Source organism: Rhinatrema bivittatum, chromosome 1, assembly GCF_901001135.1.
Source record: "Rhinatrema bivittatum chromosome 1, aRhiBiv1.1, whole genome shotgun sequence".
In the NCBI taxonomy this organism is placed as follows: Eukaryota; Metazoa; Chordata; class Amphibia; order Gymnophiona; family Rhinatrematidae; genus Rhinatrema; species Rhinatrema bivittatum.
This window is the reverse complement of record NC_042615.1, coordinates 328,125,388-328,148,032: the sequence shown is the minus strand read 5'-3', so window position 1 is coordinate 328,148,032 and position 22,645 is coordinate 328,125,388. Positions and strand designations below refer to the sequence as shown.

Below are 22,645 nucleotides of genomic sequence, written 5' to 3'. Positions count from 1 at the left end.
TTTATGAAATATTTTTATCAACACTACTGTGAACTTATTGAAATATAGTTAGATAAAACGGACCAGCAAGCCTTGCCGGCAAACCCTTTTTAAATCTGGTTTGCCCGGACTGTACATCATGGGCCTGATTTTAAAAACCCTATGCACGCTGGGCCTATTTTAGAAAGGCCCGGCGACACGCGTAAAGGGCTGGGGCATGGGCGGTACGGGGGGGGTCAGGGGGCGGGGCCAGAGGCCTCCGACACAGCGGCCATTTGTCGCTATGTTGGAGGATTGCGTGCCGGCAGGTGCAAAAGGTATGTTAAAATTTTTTTGAGCGGGGGTTAGAGTAGGGTTAGGGGAAGGGGTGGGAAGGTCAGGCTAGGGGGAAGGGAACGGGGAAGACAACATGGCTCAGCACGCGCAAGGTGCACAATTATGCACCCCCTTATGTGCGCCGACCCCTGATTTTATAACTTGCGTGCATCTATCCTTTTGCTTTCCTAATAGCTTTTCTAGATCGCCTACCTTCTTGCTTTTTGGGTCCTTTTCACATTAGAGAATGAAAGACTGACATCTTATTGTGCTAAATAATATTTAATCATTAAATCTCAATCAGATCTAACTGATACATGCCAAATAAAAACAATTTTATATTTTTAAGGCATTTATAATCCTTTATTTCAGAAACTGAGATGATGGTAGTTTACAGAATTTATAACATAAATACAAATAAATAAATCAATATAAAATGTATAATGTATAAAACAATAATATCAGGCCAATATGGAGCTGATATAAAAAATGAGCTAAAATCTAGGCCCCTAAATTTAAGGCTGCTATTTATTTGCTTAGATGTAAATTTGGTGCCTAGTTTTGAAAATCAGTGCTAATCTCCTGTTTCCCAGGACTAACTCTGTCCTTGTAGCCACCCTTTTTTTAGGGTCCTAAATTTAGGGACTTAGTGCTAGTAAATTTTCAAAAGGGCCAATTTAGGAATCTAACTCCATAAGTTGAGAGTGTAACTTTTTGAAAATTGGCCCCTATATCTATCAAAGCATTTGGTTATTCCTCTGATAAGAACATAAGAAATTGCCATGCTGGGTCAGACCAAGTGTCCATCAAGCCCAGCATCCTGTTTCCAACAGAGGCCAAACCAGGCCACAAGAACCTGGCAATTATCCAAACACTAAGAAGATCCCACGCTACTGATGCAATTAATAGCAGTGGTTATTCCCTAAGTAAACTTGATTAATAGACGTTAATGGACTTCTCTAAGAACTTATCCAAACCTTTTTTGAACCCAGCTACACTAACTGCACTAACCACATCCTCTGGCAACAAATTCCAGAGCTTTATTGTGCGTTGAGTGAAAAATAATTTTTTCTCCGATTAGTCTTAAATATGCTACTTGCTAACTTCATGGAATGCTCCCTGGCATTCTAGCATTCTAGCTGCAAACTCTTTATTGCTTCAGTATCAGTTAACGCCATCCTGGAGTTTTCCCTCTCCTCAAGCCTTCCTCTTGCAAGCTTTTTCTTTTCAGTTGGCTTTTTCTCTTGGGACTTGCCTCATGCCAAATCCAATCCTTTTCTGTTTTAAGTTTCGTTGTCTCCAGTATTTACAGCTAGTGGTTCCAGGATTCTGGGACAATATTGAAGGTAAGACAAATGGAAATAATTATTGTTGCATCTAAAGTTCATAGAAAAGAGAAAACCCTATTAATATTTAATCTCAGCCAAATTGTTAGGGATGAACACCATGTCATTTCATCAAGATGTGCTGGGACAAGTCAGCAAAAAGTTTAATCTGCACATCCTTTTCCTGACTATTCTCTTTACCTTTTAGCCAGCAACCTACTGCCTTGAAAAGCGTCTGTCCTTTTCCACTATGGTATATAGTTATCATTGACAATTGGTATTCAATTTCAGTATCTTCTTTCTCTGGGTCTGCCAGGATTCTAAAGTTTGATCTATGATGTCTATTCTGCATAAGCTCCTACTTATCTTCAGGATCCTGCACTTTGTGTTCAGGCATCTTAATCTTTTGGTAAAAATGAGCTGTTTTCTCTATTTTTCCCCAATGCTCAGCTCGTTTTTTTCCCCCCATGCACTCTTTCAGATTATTAGCATACTTTTATTGAACAGTCATTGTTCCTGATATAAAGCAGTTGAAATTCAAGAATAAGAGCAGCGAGGTCAGATTGTGTAACTGGGCCATCAACTGTTTGACTCATATTCAATGCAGCATTTTCATTTGGTTGACCCACTATTTTGTCAGGGTCAATCTCTTGCTGTCTGGATATTCTGATGAATTTGGAGAGTATCATAGCATAATGGCATAAAATGTCGAACTTCAAATGAACCGTTGTTATTTACTTGCTCAAGATAATGCATTGATTTTAAAATAAAGACTACATATTCATACCATATTGTTTATGAACTATTAAAATATGTTGTAGGAATCTTTTCAGGTCTGAGAGGGTTAATTTTAATTATAACCGAAATGTAGAAGTTAGAGTAGCCAGGCTAAATTATGCCACTAGGCCAAAACCTTAAGCAGGCCAAAAAACCTTCAGTAAAGTTCAAAGTGATTTGTCTTGGCCCTCAGATATCTCGAGTCAGTTTGATATACGATTGTATTATGTTCATGTATTTTCAATAAACACAGTTGATATGGTTTGAGTTTATATCATATGATAGTCACTGTTTTCTTTCAGAACCATATATTAACAGGAGAACAGATGGAGGATTAAGCTATTGTTATTTTAGTTGATAGGAGACTTGATAAAGCTACATTTATTGCAAGGATGTTGTATAATCAGGTAGACCAGTACAAAACAAATATGTGGTAAATACAGCAAAGTAACTAATGATATTGTTTGCCTGCTGGGAATCATTTTGGGAGATGATACATAATACCGGTCACAGGTAACTGAGATGCTGTTTCATCTATCTATCTATCTATCTATCTATCTATCTATCTATCTATAGCACCTTTTCTGGTGCTTCATCCTAGAATAGTATGAGTAGATGTGTCCTTGGGCCATTCTTGTTTTTCCTTTACAATTCTGTGGCTCTGAGGTGCAAGGTTATTACTGACGGGGATGGGGGAGGAGAGGGGGGAAACAAAATACTCCTCCAGAGCCAAGATATCAGGGCGACTCTATCCCACTTTTCCCTGGGGAGGTATTTCTTCACGTTTAGTTGGAGGGATGTGAGCATTAACAAAATACTCTGCATGCTCGAACTGAATGTTGAAAACAAAAAGATTTACTGTAGCAATTATTCAAAAGCAATAAATGAGACTTTGCACTCCAGGGTCTTGCCACCAACAGTTTGTTGACATGGTTCTCTAACTTTAATTATCTGTGCAATTGTCTCTCAGTAAATGGGCCAGGGAAATATCTCACTCCTCAGGGCATGGAAATGAAAAGCTTCCTAGGTGTACAGGAGGTATTACTGTGTTACTTTTGTGTGTAACTTTTATGAAAGAAAAATATTGTCATATAGTTTAAATGATTGTATGCAGTCTTTAGCAAACAGTTTTTTTTTGCTTTGGTCCCCAATTTTTCCCCCCCTTAGTATTACAGAAAGTACAACTTAGATTATAATCAAGTTCAGCAGGCACCCACAGCCTCATCCTCATTCCTTCCCCTCCTTCACTTCTATTGCTAGAGCATTCTGGCACATTTTACTGCCTACACACAGCCTTCACAGTTTTCTCCCCTAGCACTCCCTTCTTCTAACAAGAAGTCTGTAAAGCTTCAAGGTCACAGAGGTTTTTGTTCAAACTGTAATCTGAAAACATCTGGCAACTGCCCAGAGGTTTAAAGCTAGTGGTCATACAGAAGTTTGCCACCTTGGAGGACATAAACATTGGGCCTGATATTCGTACCTACGCGTGGGCGTAGATTTGTGCACGCAACCCAGCACGCACAAATCTACGCCCGATTTTATAAAATGCCCTACCTAAATCCCCCCCCCACCTTTATTTTCTTATTTACGCCTGCCAGCGTGCGATCCTCCAGCACGCCCCTGCCCCCACCCCCTTCCCGCCCCTTTTTCAAAACCCCGGGACATATGCCTGTCCCAGGGCTTGTGCGGTCACTGGGCCTATGCAAAATAGGCTCGGCGCGCGTAACCCCCCCTGCGCACGTAAATCCAGCTGGATTTACGCGCGCGGGGCTTTTAAAATCTGGCCCCATGTTTTTTCCTTATCAGTACCTTGGCAAAACTTCAGACTGAGCATGCACAAACCAAGGACATAATATTCAGATGCAAGGTAGGATGGGTGGGACTGTGGTGGATGAGAGCTGAACAGAGCAGAGTGAAAAGATTCAGCATCTCCGACATCAAATCTTTAAAAAAAAAAAAAAAAGTTTAAAAACTTGGCTTTTTAAACAAGCTTATCACAAAGAGAATGGGGAATAGAAAGTAGAAGGGGACAGGCAGTAGAACATCTGCACACAGCACCTAATTTGTGCACATTTTATTAATTTATCTTACTGCTAACATAAAATATACAGCTTATAAAATTATACTTGTAAATAAAATGATACCTGTATAAAAGGACAAGATTTATCACATTCACCAAATAGTATTGATCATAAAACTATGTGACCGAATCTTAATGGCATCTTTCTAGAATGTATATTCCTATACATTTATCATCATTATTTTATGTGCTTTCCTGTAAACCATTGTGATGGTATTGAACTTAATGATGGTATAGAAAAGATTTTAAATAAATAAATAAAAATATGTTTTGTTATTTGTCTCATGTGTTCTCATAAGCACCTATTTTGTACATATATTATACAGGAAAATATAGCTTTTCGTTATTTCACAAAAGACATAGTGTTGTTGTTCTCTTGTCTGCCATAAGACAAACCTCATTTTAGCAGAACCTACAACACAGGGATAGCCTAGTTGGATAGAAAAAAAATCCCTTTTAAAAAATATTGTTAAATAAAACACAGGGTCTCTGTCTCTATACAACCTCCCACTTTGTACCTGTTCTCTCCAGGGTGAAGACTTAAGATTGGGGGAGGGGATCTCCCAGTTTAACACAGTTCTTACTCATTGTTCTCCCTCTCTCTTGCCAGATGACACACAGGATCTTTCAGAGGAAAGGTCCAGGCAGCAGGGGTCCAAACCACTCGTTTTGCTTCCCCCACTTCAGGGTGGGAAGGGTGACATAAAAATTATTCTTCCAAGGCCTCCTCAAATACAAACCTTTCACTAAGAATTAAAAAAATCTGGAAATTAATTGTAGTGGGTCACTATAAGGATACCACCCTCAGATTTAGGATGAAGGGGGCACCCCAGATTTAAGATGCTGGCCACCCCAGAAAGAGACTTCCCCGTAATCCCTTTCCAGACCAAGAACGAGGGGTCTTGCAAAACTAAAAAAAAACTCAGCAAACATCTCAGAAACAATTTGGAAGGCAATCCAATCAGACAGGGAAGTGTAATGGAATGAATTTGACTCTCACCTCCTAGAGATTCCAGACTGTGAGGCCTGGTCCACGGACTAGGTCCAAACAAGAAAAATCTTTCTCCATCTAACTTCCAAACTAAAGCTGCACTGCCACACCTTGCAATGATTCAAGCTGCTTTTATATCATCAGGGGGCTAGGCAATCCAGCATCATCTGTGGACATGCTGTTTTGAAATGGTGCCCTTCTCCCTCTGCTGCCTAACTCTCTAATTCTTGCCTGAAAAAGCTTTAGAACCTAGGGCTATTTGGTGGTGAGCTTGAAGGCCCATCACATAGATATATGTATACTGTATGTACATACAGATAGAGAATGTGCTATTACCAACTTAACCACCAAGATGTATTCCAGAATAGAATAATGATACATATAGAAAGTACTCCATGACAAAAATGTTGTATGCTGATATTGTCTAATCTGAAGAAGTTATTTTCCATGGTATGCTTATTGTCTGAGAAAATTTATATTTTTGGAACAACGGTATATAAAATGCCTAAATAAATAAAAAAAAAAATAGTTAATAGAACATCAAGCTATTAATTTTTTATGAGTATTCATTAAACTGAAAAATATCAGTGATCATTATTATCTATAATGAAGACAATTTTCTAATAAAAGATAATTTTGTTTAGAAATGTATGTTCTGAAATAAAAGACATATTCAACATTGTTGAAACATTTTATATTAGTGAGTCTGCTTTTGAACCAAGTAGACTCATGAGGTCTAATCATATAGGAGAATCCACCCCTTTCCTATGTAAAAATTGCTCCACAGATTTCAGTGCATTTTGTAATGGGATAAATGCTGGTGCAAAACTACCAGTTTTCACACCACTGCAAAACTGAAGCAAAGCTTAAATTAATTTGCCCCCAAGGGCAGATTGCAGAGGGCAGAGCTGAAAATCCTTCCAATGCTTGTCTCCTCTTTTACTAGTGCCTGTTTGATTATTTTCTTGTATAACTTTTGCATTCAAAGTGATTGAAATATTGTAAATCATTTCAGGAAATTACACAACCAAGCTTTCAACAGAGACACATAGAGCCTGATTTTCAAAAGCATTTTCATGCATTAAATCTGGTTTTATGACCATAAATGGCCTTTTGAAAATCTACCTGTAATCCCATCTCTCAGGAGGTCACCTTTTTAGCCCTGGGGACCATTGGAGTGGCTCTGCCAGGGTGAGGAACAATCTCTCTCAGGTCATGAGCTAGGAGAAGATTGATCTGTAAGGCCAAACTTTGCCAAGGACACCTTGGAAAAACACATTGTCTACATCTCAACTTGTGATCCAAAAATATTTTTTTTTTACTGTAAATACGTTCAGAAAACAAATAAAACAAGTTTGCAGGTCAAATCAGTTCAGCAGCAAGATTCTAAAAAAAATCAGCACATAGTTCCCAATTCCAAAATTTCACAGGTCTTAGCTCAATAAAATCAAAACAGCGAAAGACAATTCACAACTTCACCAGATTATCTAAATTCATCTTCTTTTCTAGTTCAGCTGTAGTCCTCAGTATAACAAGTGCATAATCCTTTCACCTTTTAGTTCAGTGGGGAAAAGTAAAACACTTCAAGCCCTCAAAATTTACAGTTCAAAAAAGGGTTTAGCTGGATATCCCATAAAGACAGTTCAGAGTCAAAACTACCACACTCTCAGTGCCCTGTCTCTACCCCCAAGCTTTCTTCCTTCTTTCTGAGAACATTTGGGGATCCATGTTTTACTTAAAATCTAAGAAATAAAATGGTGAATTTTAAAAACCCTATACACACTGAAGCTGGGAGATATGCGCAGAAGTTGGGCTGGTGTGTGACGCGCAGATTTTAAAAAGCACGCGGGTGGGGGTGGAGCCAAGATGGCGACCTGAGCGGTTGCACTGCATTTTGCCCGGGTGTTTTTTCTCAAGCTCTTAATCTTTACTTCTGTCCTCATGTGTTACCATGGTCAGGGGGTTTGAGGGTATGGAATATGTTCTGGACATATCTGTCGCTTTCAACATCCCTTGACCATGATATCCTTGACACATTTAAATTCCCTTAGGCATTCCTGGGACAAATTTTGATTGGTTTGTGTTTTCCCTATCCAACAGGTCACAACAAGTAAGAGTTAGAACAGCTTGTTCTGAATAATGTGATAAACGGATTTCCACAGGGCTCTGCCTTGTCGGCACCCCTTTAAAAAATTTATTTAGCCCCAATTTGCAGGATTCTTTCTTGTCTCAGTATTAATTATCTTCTGTATACCAGTGATATCCAGTTTTTTATTCAGTAATTTCATCTTGTTATGAAACCTTTAAATTAATGGCATTATAATTTCAATATGTGAATAGTTGGTTATGTTATAACAAATTATTACTGGATATCAAGAAGACTGAGACTGCAGTTCTCAGGACATTTACTTTGAAGGATGTGCCTAATACATTTCAATTTCTGAATACCATCATTCCTATCACTAAACAGGATTGGAACTTGGGCATAATCATTGAAACTGACGTCTGTTTGGTGCCACAGATTAAAGCTATAGGTAAAATCTTCCTTATATCAAACTGTGGATGGTTAGGGGAATGCGTCCCCTACTTGAACCTTATGATTTTTTAACTCTCTTGCAGGCTCTAGTGTTTCAAGATTAGATTATTGCAATGTATTCTACAGTGGATTACCACTAAGAACATTGTGGGTTTTGCAACTGGTGCAGAACGCCACAGTACATATATTGACAGGTATTCCAATTTGGTATCATATTTCACCCATTCTGCTTCATTGCACTTGCTTCCAATAAGATTCAGGTACAAATTCAAATTAACATAATTAATACTTAAGGTTATCTAGGAAGCCTCTGACAGTTGAATGAATTCAATATTGTGGGTATGCAAGCCTTCTTGTCCTTAAGTTTGTAGACAAAATGTATGCTAGAAGTTCCATCGATTAAAAACCCCACATTTTCTGTTGTTGGACCTTTAATTTGGAACTCTTTGCCAGGCCAAATTAGAACTACAGAATGCCACAGTTTCTTTAAAAGAGCTTTGAACACCTTTCTGTTTAATCAGGCATTTAATCAAGGCACGCCCACAAAGAGGTCATTTTAAAACGAGTGCGCATGCAGCCATACGAGGATACGCTGGAATTTTAAATCGTGTGTGCACATACAAGCTTATATTTTAAAATGCAGCAACCACGCATACGTATGCGCCTTATTTTAAGAGGTTACTCGAGCACAGCTAGTACGCGTGTGTCTTCAATAGAACCATGTCAGCTTTTATGCGCGTATGTCAGCATATTTTAAAACATGCTCGCGTGAGGGACAACCCAGTTTTACCAATTAGTCCACCAGTTTGGCCAGTTAATATCTAGGATTTCCAGACCCCTCTGGCTCTTTATCCTGCATGTTCCCCATTGACCCAGACTGAAGCGGCTCAAGATCTCAAGATCTACAGACCTGCTCCTCATGTGAAGCAGCAGTAAAGTTACACGGATAACAAGCCAATGCGTGACAAGCTTCCGGTTTTAAAATTTGTAGTGGCTCGCGTAAGTCTTGGACCCATAAAGCACATGCCATGCCCCTTTTCCTCCCCTTTATTCCTCACGCACACATGCGCATATTTTGTGGTTTTTTAAAAACTGTGTTGCTCACTCATGGCCCTCATACTCGCATATGTGGGAATTTGTGGGCAAGCAACACTTTTAAAATTGATCTGATAATTTTGAGAATTGAGCCGCTTCAGACCATCAGGCTAGCTCAGTATTACTATTTTGTCTATGTTTTTAACTCTATGCATATTTTTTCTTTTTGTAAACTATCTCAAAATCTTATTGCGGTAAGGCAGTTAATACATTTTAATACATTTAAATTCAAATTTTTAAAGGCCCACTTACATGTATAAAGTGCATTTACAAGTGTAAAATGCAGTTTTAAGTATCTAAATCCTTTTGAAAATTACCTCCAGTATGCATAAAGTTACATCTGCAGGTATAACTTTGTGTTTATGTCCCTGCTTGTACCTGGTGAACCCGTGAATTTTCAAAGTGGTCTTATGCGCATAAATTTGCTTTGAACATTTGTGGGTAGGAAGTACCTTCCAACTTCAGTCCTCTGTGGGCTATTTCTAAATTCCCTCCATATGGATAGTTCCCTACCCTTTGGAGCTTATAGTCAAGTCAAGACTGACAACAGGACACAACAATAAAAATTTAATGGAGCAAAGAGATGACTGAGAAGATTTACTATAGATGGTTACAGGTAGCGGCTGAACATCATTAAAAAGTGATTTTGGTTATGTATGCTGTTACTGATCAGTCTATTCTTAGTGTAAATGCATATTCTATGCCTATCTACCTCAGTATATATTAACAAATTCCAGTCAAAGAGTGTTGTAAGCTGTTTACATTGGTTTGTTCCATCTCTGCTTTCCTTTCTAAAGATTTCCATGTAATCTGCTGCCATGGGTGTACTTCCGAATTGCCTACCCCAGAGTTGATGAAGGGCCTGACTACTCTAATGGGGTTTTCCTTGTTGTTTCTATGGGAAAAACTTTAGTATATAGACTCCTAAGTATATATATTTGAGATTCATGAAATTGTAAAGAAATAACCATTTTTTAAATAAGATTGAGGTTGATATTCAATGCCACTTAGCCGACTGACTTAGCCAACTAAGTGGTGCTGTTTGAATATTCAGCCACACTGAACGGCTGCCACTTGACCTAAACAGTTAGCCAGATAAGTGTGGGGTGACATGGGGCATTCCAGAACGGAGCTACTTATCTGGTTATCTTAGCTAACTTAAAAGGTGCCTATTTACTAAAGGGTTTTTCCCATTCTGTATAGGAAAAATGCTTAGTAAACGACCCCCTTAGCCAGATAAGTAACAGTTTTTCAGCCTTATCTGGCTATGCCACTGAATATTACATCCAAGTTAGCCAAATAAGTTTATCTGGCTAATTTGCTCAGCTGGGTAGAGACTGAATATTGGACTCATAACCATTTTATACAATGCTAAAAAATATATCTAGCCTGCCTCAGTTGTATTTCCTAAATATCAATTTCTCTCTCACTTTAGGATGTGTTGAATAATTTGGGTTCCTGTGAACTAGATGAAGATGACCTTATGCTTGATTTGGAAAGCCTAGAAGAGCAAAATCACCATCGTGCTGGTAAGCAAGGAAATTGCTGGATATTTAAAGCATATGTTCTGTTGTGTATTCATTAAAAAAAAAAGGAAACAAAAATCCTGAATTCCTGGGAGGTACAAACATCTAGGTTTTATCAAAATGCTATATTTATAGCAGAAATAGTGCCCATAATAAATAAAGGGGCATGGTTAGGGTAATTTTCCAGCTCCCGCATCTCGTAGCTATTTTTCGCGTTGTGGGCAACGTTATCGCGTCACATGCTTTGTCAGCGCATTCTGCATGCATCAGCGCTCTGTGCATCATTAGCCAAGGTGCGTGCTAGTAGCTGTGTCTCACGTTGTTTTATGCATTGCGTAATATCTTTGTTTTATATATATATATATATATATATATATATATATATATATACCCATTTCCTGCAACTGCCTCTTTGAGAGTGTGTTGAGGCATGGGTTAAAGGAGAGGAGGTGAGTTGTGGTTTAGTGGATTAGGAGTTCTTATAGTGATTTCTGAGTGTATTGTCCTGTTTTTTACTGTTTTCCCTTGTGTTTAACTTTACCTTTATCTTATGTCTATCTGTGTATGAAAGTTTTTGTTTCTCACATTTGTCTGTTTGTCTTTTTCTGTGGAGGAATGGTGGTGTGGAGGAGTGAGGAGGTGTGAAACTAGGGTTTTTAGACTTCTGGCTAGTGTACTGAAATACCTTGTTTAAAGTTTAAAAAAAGTATTAGCCTATGGGATTGGTGACTCACAAGCATCTGCAGGGGTTGATTAAGAAGTAATTAAAATAGAAGAGAGAGAATTGTTCAGGTGTCTCTCCAGAGAGACATATACTTGTGCTTGGGACCAGAGAAGTTCAATTTTTAATTTGCTTGTCATAATATAGACTGATTTCTTGCTGACATTCAGGTCGATACAGTACAGTGCGCTCCGGCGAAGTGCACTGTTAGCCCACATTTGGACGTGCGTTTTCGACATGCTAGCTTTACCTCTTATTCAGTAAGGGGTCGAAAACGCACGTCCAACTCCCCCGAAACTAATAGTTCCCACAACATGCACATGCATGTTGATGGCCCTATTACCGTATTTTTCGCTCCATAAGACGCACTTTTTTTCCCCCAAAGGTGGGGGGAAAATGTATGTGCGTCTTATGGAGCGAATATAAAAAAAAAACCAAACAAAAATCTAACAAACACCCCCCCCCCCGACTCCCCCAAGACCTGCCGAATTAATTTCCTGCAACCCCCCACCCTCCTGACCCCCCCAAGACCTGCCAAACGTCCCTGGTGGTCCAGCGGGGGTCCAGGAGCGGTCCGGGAACGATCTCCTGGGCGTGAGCCGTCGGCTGCCAGTAAACAAAATGGCGCCGACGGCCCTATGCCCTCACTATGTCACTGAGACCGACCGCTGCTATTGGTCGGTCTCAGTGACATAGTGAGGGCATAGGGCCGTCGGCGCCATTTTGTTTACTGGCAGCCGACGGCCCTATGCCCTCACTATGTCACTGAGACCGACCAATAGCAGCGATCGGTCTCAGTGACATAGTGAGGGCATAGGGCCGTCGGCTGCCAGTAAACAAAATGGCGCCGACGGCCCTATGCCCTCACTATGTCACTGAGACCGACCAATAGCAGCGGTCGGTCTCAGTGACATAGTGAGGGCATAGGGCCGTCGGCGCCATTTTGTTTACTGGCAGCCGACGGCTCACGCCCAGGAGATCGTTCCCGGACCGCTCCTGGACCCCCGCTGGACCACCAGGGACGTTTGGCAGGTCTTGGGGGGGTCAGGAGGGTGGGGGGTTGCAGGAAATTAATTCGGCAGGTCTTGGGGGGGTCAGGAGGGTGGGGGGTTGCAGGAAATTAATTCGGCAGGTCTTGGGGGGGTCAGGGGGGTGGAGGTTGTTAATTTAAAGGGATGGGGGGGGGGGGTTTGGGGGTTCCCACAGAAAGAAAAATTTTCTGATCTGGGGAGTGGACCGAAATGGCCCTCCCCAGACCCGAAAACAAAATGGGGAGAAAAAAAAAAACTATGCACTCCCCTAATTTGCTCCATAAGACGCCCAGACGCAGAGCCGGTTTAGCACAATTTTTTTTTTTTTTAATTTTCCCCCTCTGAATCCTAGGTGCGTCTTATGGTCAGGTGCGTCTTATGGAGCGAAAAATACGGTTATTCCTGCGCGATTCAGTAAGTAAAATGTGCAGCCAAGCCACACATTTTACTTTCAGAAATTAGCGCCTATCCAAAGGTAGGCATTAATTTCTCTCGGCACTGGAAAAGCATACGATATTGTCGGAGGTCCCAAAAGTAAAAAATAATTTAAAAAAATAAATAAATAAATTTAAAATCGGCCCGCGGCTCACGGGTTGAAAACCGGACGCTCAATTTTGCCAGAACCCGTGGCTGTCAGCGGGTTTGAGAACCGACGCCAGCAAAATTGAGCATTGGCTGTCAAACTCACCGACAGCCGCCGCTCTTTTTACCGTGGGCCCTCATTTAAATACTGAATTGCGCGTACAGGAGAGTGGCCTGTGCGCGTGCAAGGAGAGTGGGCGCTCGCCTGCTCTCCCGCGACCTTTACTGAATCTGCCTGATTGTTCTCTTTTCTCCTATAATTCCTGTTGTTGCATGTTTTTATATCTCTATCTATTTAATCTAGCTAGTATTTTAGACTCTTGGCTAGTGAAATAAGTGTTTATAATTTATTGAACAAAGGGTTGCTATTTGTAGGAGCTGTTTGGTCCCTCCTACCCTGCTCCTCTCCCACCCACTCCTTGATTTTTTCTTCCTAAATACTTCCTGTAAGGACTTTGTTAAGTGAATAATAATAATAAGACTAAAGTCTAATCTAACAATTAGTATAATAGTCACTATTACCAGAAAGGCTTTTATTCAGTGTAACAGCTCTGGGTTAAGGGTTGTCCCATTTATTTTCAGCTGTCTGCAATGAAAAAGCAGGTGATGTATTTAAAAGAGGAATTGTTCAGATATCAAAAAAACCTGTCCTATCTTGATGCAATCAGAGTATGTTCCTCAGCTTCCTCGGAAGATTCAGAATCCCAAGAATAAATGATTTACTGTGAGATCTGGTAGAACAAAACATGTGACTATAAGACACCCAATCTCCCCACCCTCACCCACCCTCACTCCCACAAAGAAGTCAGACATCCAAGATTCAGAATCCCAGGAATAACTGGATTAAAGTCAATTCTGGCAGTATAAGGCCTATGATGAAGAGGCACTCACTCTCGCAACTGGTACCCTTACATAATGCTTTTTATGCTTTTGGAAAATGAAGACCCCCCCCCCAGCAACAGAACATGAAATGATAGCTGAAAAGGAAGTAGTTACTCAATGCAGCCAGAAACCCTCCAATATAGTCAGATGTCATAAAAGAAAGTTGCTTCTTCTAGGAGACTCTGTCTTAAGAGGAACCACATTGGAAACTCAGTTTGATGGGGACACAATGGTTAAATGCATTCCAGGATGCTCAACTAATAGAAATGCATACCAGGTGGTCAGTGCAATTATTGACAAAAGAAAGACCTCTGATATAAATTTTATCATCCATCTGGGAACCAATGACCCCACAAAGTACAGGAAGATTCTCAAAATCTAGGGGAGACGATTAGACACTTGCCAAAGACTATTCCCTTTTCAGAAGTACTACCAGTTCATGGAAAGGAAAGGTTATACCATATAGATAAATTCAATGTCTGGCTCAAAACCTGATGTACAGAAAATGGTTTTGGATCCATTGGAGGCTGGGGCCATGTATGGAGCGAAAAAAGATTATATGGTAAGAATGGCCTATATTTGTCTGTGACAAACCAGAAAAAATCAATATGCCACTACTACAGCGATTATAACTATAATCAATGAATCATGAGCTGCTACTCAATCGCTGGAATAAAAATTTTTGTCCTTAAATAAGATATTTATGGTAAATTATTTAGAAAAATGTTTGAAATGAGAATTTTTTGACACCTACTCTATATTCAATGTATACGTGGGTTAGAGTGTTGTATATGTGTTGATTTATTAAAAATGTAAAGGAATTGGAGGAAAGTTTCATATAAACTCGTTGGTGTCTCCGCACCACGGTTGTGTGGTGGTATAATCATTAACTGTCCCCCTCCTCCTGTGGAGATTTTTTTATATAAAAGATTTTTTTCTAGAATTACTTCGCCTCTGTGACCTCTTCCGTGTGACGGCGTCATCACGTCAGTAAGCTCTCATATGGTCATTGGTCAAACCTTGCTCTTCCTGCTGCATATAAAAAGGGTCTCGCACAATACACAAATCACTCTTCCGGTAACGGAGCCAGAGCAACTCCGTCAAGAGTCATCTACTTAAGACCATCAGAGGACTATTTCAATGGAGTTTATCCAGATTCCCAGCAAGTTGGTTGTATCATAACGTTTTACATCCCTGAGGAAAGACTATCAGTCTGAAACACGGATCGACTGTGTCGGGACCTTCGTTGGAAACTGGACAGCATATACCAACACTATAAAGGGAAGTCTGAACTTTACTCCTTAACAGCTTATAGTTGACAGTAGAGAGTCCACAGCTCTTTAAATTTAGCACCGTTTATACAAATAATTCGATGCTCATCACACGGAAGAGGTCACAGAGGCGAAGTAATTCTAGAAAAAAATCTTTTATATAAAAAAATCTTCACAGGAGGAGGGGGACAGTTAATGATTATACCACCACACAACCGTGGTGCGGAGACACCAACGAGTTTATATGAAACTTTCCTCCAATTCCTTTACATTTTTAATAAATCAACACATATACAACACTCTAACCCACGTATACATTGAATATAGAGTAGGTGTCAAAAAATTCTCATTTCAAACATTTTTCTATATTTGTCTGTGGCAGGAAAGGGGATGCTAAGTGAAAAATTCATATCATACATTATCATGCATTTAAACTAGGAAGTGGGAATGGCAGGAGGTAGCCAGTGAAATTGGAATGTCACCCCTAAGCAATACAGGAAGTGGGAAGACAAAGTAACAAAATCAATCAGTTAAAAAAAACTGAAAAGGCAACTAGGAAGAGCAGCTGGAAAGCTCTGACCATATAAGCTTGCAGTTTGAGCAATAAAATCCCAGACCTGCAGGCCCTAATGGTAGAGGCGGAACTGGACATTGTTGCTGTTACGGAGACATGGTTCATTGAGTCTCATGATTGGGATGTGGCCATCCTGGGATATAGCTTGTTAAGGAAGTACAAAGAGGGCAGAAAAGAAGAAGGAGTAGCTTTTTATGTCAAAAATAATATCCAAGCAACTGAACTGCAAAGGACGTTGTTGTGGTTTTGAGGTGTTGGAGTGGATTCTTGGGTACTGCAGTGATGGCCACTCCCACAGGGAGGAGCCACGTGAGGACCTGCAGTTCTAGGCTAGACTCGGGACACACAAACACAGAAGATATGACTTTATTATATAGAAAATGATGCCACCAGAGGTGGCAGTAATGAGGTGAGGCCCTTGGCAGAGGAGACCCGTCCCACAATGGTATATGTTATCAGGACATGGTAGTAGATGCAGGTTCCCAGTGCTGAGCTGTAGATGAGACTGACAAATGTTAGATTACTTACTAAGTAGGTAGCTGTATAGATGTAGATCTCAGCAGGCAGAAGTAGTTGGATTGCAGGCACCAAGGCAGGGAGAGCAGGCCCTCGAGGAGCGAGTACCTGGTATCCCAGATAGGCACCTGAAAGAAAGCCAAGGGCCCCTGAGGAGCAGGTACCCATGTTAGATGAAATACCCTGAAGGGCAGAGAGAGCTTCCAGTGGTAGCAAGAAGCTGCAGAGTAGCTTACACCGGAGGCATTCCAATTCTTGCTAACTCGATCTGTTAGCAAACGAAGGCCAGGCTAAATACCCGGATGGCGTGATGTCACTCGAGGGGGACACCCCCGAGGTTCCTGCCATGACGTGGATAAAGACATGAGGGGCATGCGCGTGCGCGCGCACCCTAGGAGGCCCTCAGGAGAAACATTGTGGATAGCCTTGCCATAACCGTTCCGGGGACATCGGAGAGAGTGACATGAAGGCGCGGCAGTAGCCATATTCCCAAGGCTAGCAGGGAGAGCAGAAAGAAAGGTGAGGCTCAGAGGTCAAAGCCATCTGAGGCCTATTGACGCAACAGTACCCCCCTTCAAAGGACTCCCTCCAGACCCCCTACCTGGTCTAGGTTTTTGAGGATGCAATCGGTGGAATTGATGAAGCATCTCTTTGTCCATGATGTTAGCCAAAGGTTCCCATGAGTTTTCTTCAGGTCCGTATCCCTCCCATGACAGGAGGTATTCCCAAACTCTGCCTATCTTTCTTACATCAAGGATGGCATCAACCTTGTACTCGATGTCTTCTTCTGCATCAATAGGTGTAGGTTCAGGTGTCTTGGTGGAAAACTCGCTAAGGACAAGCGGTTTCAGTAGCGAGACATGGAACGCATTGTGGATCTTCATCGCTGGAGGAAGTTTCAGACTATACGTAAGTGTACCCAATCTTCGGAGGATAGGAAAGGGTCCGACAAAGCGTGGAGCAAATCGAGCTGATGGTAGCTTGAGTCTCAGATGTTTGGTAGACAGCAAGACCTTGTCACCAGGCTGGAATTCAGGAGCCTTGCTATGGTGAGCGTCATAGCCTTTCTTTTCTCTTTGTCCTGCTTTTTGGAGCATCTCTTTAGTCTTTCTCCAGAGTAGTTGAATATCTTTGGCAGTAGATTGAGCTGCCAGGGACGACACTGAAAGTGGAAGTGGTAAAGGTGGTAAGGGTTGTCATCCGTAGATCACTTCAAATGGTGTTGATCCAGTAGATGATACTGGATGAGAGTTGATGGCGAATTCAGCCCAGGGCAACAGTTCAGCCCAATTATTCTGACGTGAACCAACATAGGCACGAATGAACTGCTTGAGAGTTCTATTCATTCTCTCAGTTTGGCCATTCGACTGAGGATGGTACGCAGAGGTGAAGTCAAGTGTGATGTCAAACTTTTTACACAAAGCTTTCCAGAACTTTCCTGTGAATTGAGTTCCTCTGTCAGAAACAGTGTGTTTAGGCATGCTGTGTAGGCGAAAGATGTGGCTGATGAATAGTTTAGCGAGCTTCATGGCTGAAGGCAAGCCAGGGAGAGCCACGAAGTGAGCCATCTTCGAGAATCAATCCACTGTAACCCAAATGGTATTGTTACCTCCAGAAAGTGGTAAGTCCACCACAAAGTCTGTAGTAATGTGGGTCCAGGGCTCATCTGGTACTGGCAAGGGTTGAAGCAGGCCCCAAGGATGTCCAGGCAGCATTTCTGACTGGTACAGTTGGAACAGGAGGCTACATACGCAAGAGTGTCTTCTTTCATGGTGGGCCACCAGTAGTACTTCTGTAGCTTAACCAGAGTTCTTCATTGACCAGGATGTCCAGCCAGTTTCGAATCGTGAGCCCATGCTAACAATTTCTTTCTTAGATTGCAGGGTACAATGGTCTTGCCCGGGGGTACTGGATGTGTAGCTGACAGAATAACCCTCTCCGGGTCAATGATATGCTGGGGTTCATCGGGTACGTCTTCAGAGAGAAAAGAGCGAGATAGGGCATCTGCTCTGACATTCTTATCTCCAGGGTGATATTTTAGCACAAAGTCAAATCTGTTGGATATCAAGGTAGCATCTATGGATGCAGCATCATCTTTGAGGGACGTGGTGCCGGGATTGAGGGCATCAAGGCAGATGAGGTGCACTTGGGCCCCGACAGTCCCGATGGCCCTGTAATGGGCTCTGGCATCAGTGGATCCCATGCTTGGATCGGGCCGGAAGTCCCCTCTTAGTCCTCCGAGGAATCCAGTATGGGAATCAGGACTTTGGGAGGCCTTGATGGTCGACTCGATGCCAGCATGTCCGATGGCACGGGTTGAGTTGGCAGGGCACCAATGAGGGTGTCCAGGCACTCAAGGAGCGGTGTGAACATCGAGGGCGCTGGTATGGGGGCTGGAGCCAATGGCGACTTAAAGCCCCGGAGGGCATTGAGCACTGCCTCTTGGACCAGTCTGTCCAATTCCTCCCTGAAGGCTGGCATTGATAGCACTGTGCCTGGGGAAGGAGGCAGGCTAGGCTTTACTGGACGCTTCACAGTGATCTGTGGAGGCTCAGTACCCGGCACTGATATCGGTGGGGAACGCCTCGGGGTCCCACATCCAGAGGAGTATGGGGGCTCCTCTCCCCGGCCCCTTTTTGCAGGTGGCTTAGTGGGAATCGATGCCGCTGCGGTATGGGTGCTGGCACCGGGCGGGGATGCACGTCAGTGCTGGTGACTATGATTCCCTCAGTGCTCAGTCCGGTCCTTCTCCGGCACCGAGGATGATGACGCCGTTGCCTTCGAGGGTGCCAGTGACAGACGGTCACCCACTCCACGATGTTCCTGGCCTGGTGTCTCTGTGGTCGATGGACCCTCTCTGGTTGGAGCCACTTGAGCTAGAGTCGATAGAGCAGAGCGATTCAATGCAAATGCTCCATCTTGTCCAGTCGAGCATGCCAGCCTTTGGGGGTCAATTGTGCGCAACTGGGGCATCGACAGATATCGTGTGATGGGCCTAAGCACAAAATGCAAACATTATGTGGGTCCGTTATGGACATGGTCCTTGGACACTCGGAGCTTTTCCTAAACCCGTTCACCATGCCGAAAAACGGCGGGCATGCAGTCGGCACCGAGAGGTAAGCCGCCGGGAACCGACCGTAAAGCGCGGGAAAACACTTATCGAGCATCGGAGGGAATGGAGCGCGATGGAGGACCTCAGTGAGGGTGAATTTAAGAAGGTACATTTCAAATATTTCCATTAGGAAAGTTGTGAGGAATTTCTTACAGAGCTCCTTTCCGCAAGGCAACTTGCTGGGCGGAAAAAGAGACTAAAGGGGGACCCCGTGTGGCCAGAGGGTTAGTGCATTCTGGGCATGCTCAGTGTGCCAGTCAAAGTTCTAGAAACTTTGACAAAGGTATTCTATGACAAGTCTCCATCTGATGATGTCACCCATATGTGAGGACTACCATCCTGCTTGTCCTGGGAGAACGTATCATTACAATCCATCTCAAGCAAAATTTCCAATTTTCAGTTACAACTGAATAAAGTTTTCTTTAAATTAGGATACTGATTTATCTACACCAGTTTTATATCCCAGAGTTATAATTTATCATTTCAAATTTTACTAAATCTCTGTGAATTTTCATAAAATTATGGTAACATTCATTCATCTATCGCTCATTCACTATCAAAACTGACAAAGAAATTCCCGTGGGTCACTCAAATTAAAGTTATTTTTAAACTCTCACTCAACCTGCCTTACCTCAGAATATTTAATAAATATATTCACAAACACTCCTATAAACATTCATTGTGTTTCCTATCTTCAGCTAAAAGTGTTTTTCTACTAGGCCTTTGGAAATAGCGCAGGTCTTTCTCTCTCGTCAGTCAGCTCAGGAATCCCCTTAATATTCTAAACTGTGTCACCATTATATTATTTTCAAGAGATTATTACTCTGAACGAGGTCATTAAACAAAATAGTTTCTTGTCTCTTAATTTGAGGTAAATAAGGACATGTATCTAACAACCAACCATCCCATTAGTGAACAATAAAGCTAAAGACATTGTTAATTTACTTTTACTTTTGTTTATCTTCACTTTAAAATAGTGACATTACGCTGGCTTTTCACTTCAAGAATTTTGAATAAAACTCCGTTGTCAAGGAGACTCTATAGCAACAGCTTCCCCTGCCACAGCTGTTCTGAAGTTTGAACTAATTGAAACCACTTTTTTCAAAGTGACAGACTGAACCTTTAAAACTGTAAATCAAAATTTACAGTTTCCAACCAAAATGTTACCTCTCCCAAAACTCAAAACAAACACCCCAAATCCACTCTTTTATTACTCACAACATACCATAGTACTCATTTATTCAAAATCCCATGAAAACCCTCAGAACCCCCTTCATAGCTGAATTTGAAACATTTCAGAACAATTTTAGAAGCAGTCAAAAGCTTTCTCTTAACACATCTTAGATGTTTAGTAATACAGAGCAAACTTTTCCCATGGATCTATTTTTTATCTGGACTCCAGAGCTACTTATAAATGTTTAAATAAACATTTTCAAATTCTCATTTTTACATGAATCACACTCCAATTAAGTCTTCTCATGACCACCACTAACAAAACTCTGAATTTCCAAAGTTTTATAGGTCCTCTGACCGCCTTCCAAAATGACCGTATTAAAATGAATGTGTATCCCTTTAAACATTTTATGTGAGCCGCCTCCTCAAATATTGCATATTAAAAACACTAGGTTTTTCAACTTTAAAATGTATCAAAGCAATTTATTTGTAGTTGAAAAGAGCTTACAGGCTTATTTATTAGCCCCTGATGTCACTTAAGGTCCTAACTCCTCATGCACTGGCTCCAGGGTGTATTTATTTTATTTATAATTAATCTTTCACAACGGCAACGGCAATTCTGAGCTGCAGAGAAACCCAGAGCAGCAGCAGGGCTGGCTACCCATTTTCTCTTCTCAGCCATGTTTATTTTTTATCCTGCGCTGATGGAAGTCCTCACTCTCCTGTGGCACTCCCCACAAATACTGGTACTCCAGCATGCATTGGCATATCAGAAGGCATTGGGAGCTTCATCGGGAGTTACCGGGAAGCCTGGAGCAGCCACGGCACAAAAAAAAAAACAAACTGCCTGCTCAGAGGCCCGACTCCTCTTTTCTCTCAGTCTTCAGCTGCATACGTGGCAACCAACTTCCTTGTGGAACTCACGCCACTCCTACTTTAAACAACACGGCTCAAGCTGCTGAAATCCTACCTTACACGCGGCACATGCTGCTCGCAAAAAAAATCAATGCGGTGCTCATGCTGCCACTGGCCTTGCTCCTTTCACAAATGCAGCATCTGTCTCCCTCAGATGCAGTGACCATGCTACCTGAGGTCTTCATCGCTTCAATTGCCACTCCACTCTCAAAACACGGCGTTCAGCCGCTGAAACATTTTTTTCTTTTCGAACCACACCGTGATCAGCTGTCAAACCTCCCCCCCCAAAAAAAAAATAAAAAATGGGTGTGTCAACTTACATATGCCATAATCCAAGCCCCCCTACGGATGCAGGTATGTATTTTATTTTTATTTTCTTCACCTATCTACATTTGGAAGCCCAATCTTCCAGTCTCACAAGGTCCTTCTGAAATTTTATCACACTCCACTTGAGGTTTTACTACTGTGCATAATTTTGTACATTCCGCAAATTTGAGCACCTCACTTGTCATACCCCTTTCCAGATCATTTATAAATATATTTAAAAGCACCGGTCCAAGTACAGATCCCTGAAGCACTCCAGTGTTTACCTTTTTCCATTGTGAAAACAGACCATTTAATCCTACTCTCTGTTTACTGTCTTTTAACCAGCTTGCAATCCACAAAAGGACATTGCCTCCTAACCCAATACTTTTTAGTTTTCTTAGAAGCCTCTCATGCTGGACTTTGTCAAACGCCTTCTGAATATCCAAATTTACCACATCTACTGGTTCACCTTTGTCCACATGTTTATTCACCCTTTCAAAAAAATGTAGATTTGTGAGGCAAGACTTCTCTTGGGTAAATCCATGCTGGCTGTGTCCCATTAAACCATGTTTATCTAAATGTTTTGTGATTGTATTCTTTATAATAGTTTCCACAATTTTTCCTGGCACTGATGTCAGGCTCACTGGTCTATAGTTTCCTGGATCACCCCTGGAGCCCTTTTTAAATATCAGGGTTACATTGGCCATCTTCCAGTCTTCAGGTACAATGGATGATTTTAATGATAAGATACAAATTAATTGAAATAGGTCTGAAATTTCATTTTTTAGTTCTTTTAGAACCTTGGAGGGTATACCATCTAGTCCAGGTGATTTACTACTCTTTAGTTTGTCAATCTGGCCTACCAGATCTTCCAGGTTCACCGTGATTTGGTTCTGTTCACTTGAATCATCACCCTTAAAAACCATCTCTGAAATGAG

At 41.6% G+C, this 22,645-nt stretch overlaps 1 protein-coding gene across 1 annotated transcript in view; it reads left to right on the top strand.

Moving 5' to 3' along the window:
* Window positions 1–22,645, top strand: part of CCSER1 (coiled-coil serine rich protein 1) — a 1,237,581-nt gene that overhangs the window by 155,007 nt on the left and 1,059,929 nt on the right. Inside the window, 1 exon segment of the mRNA XM_029597704.1 lies at window positions 10,534–10,627. Coding sequence (XP_029453564.1) covers window positions 10,534–10,627 — 94 coding nt within the window.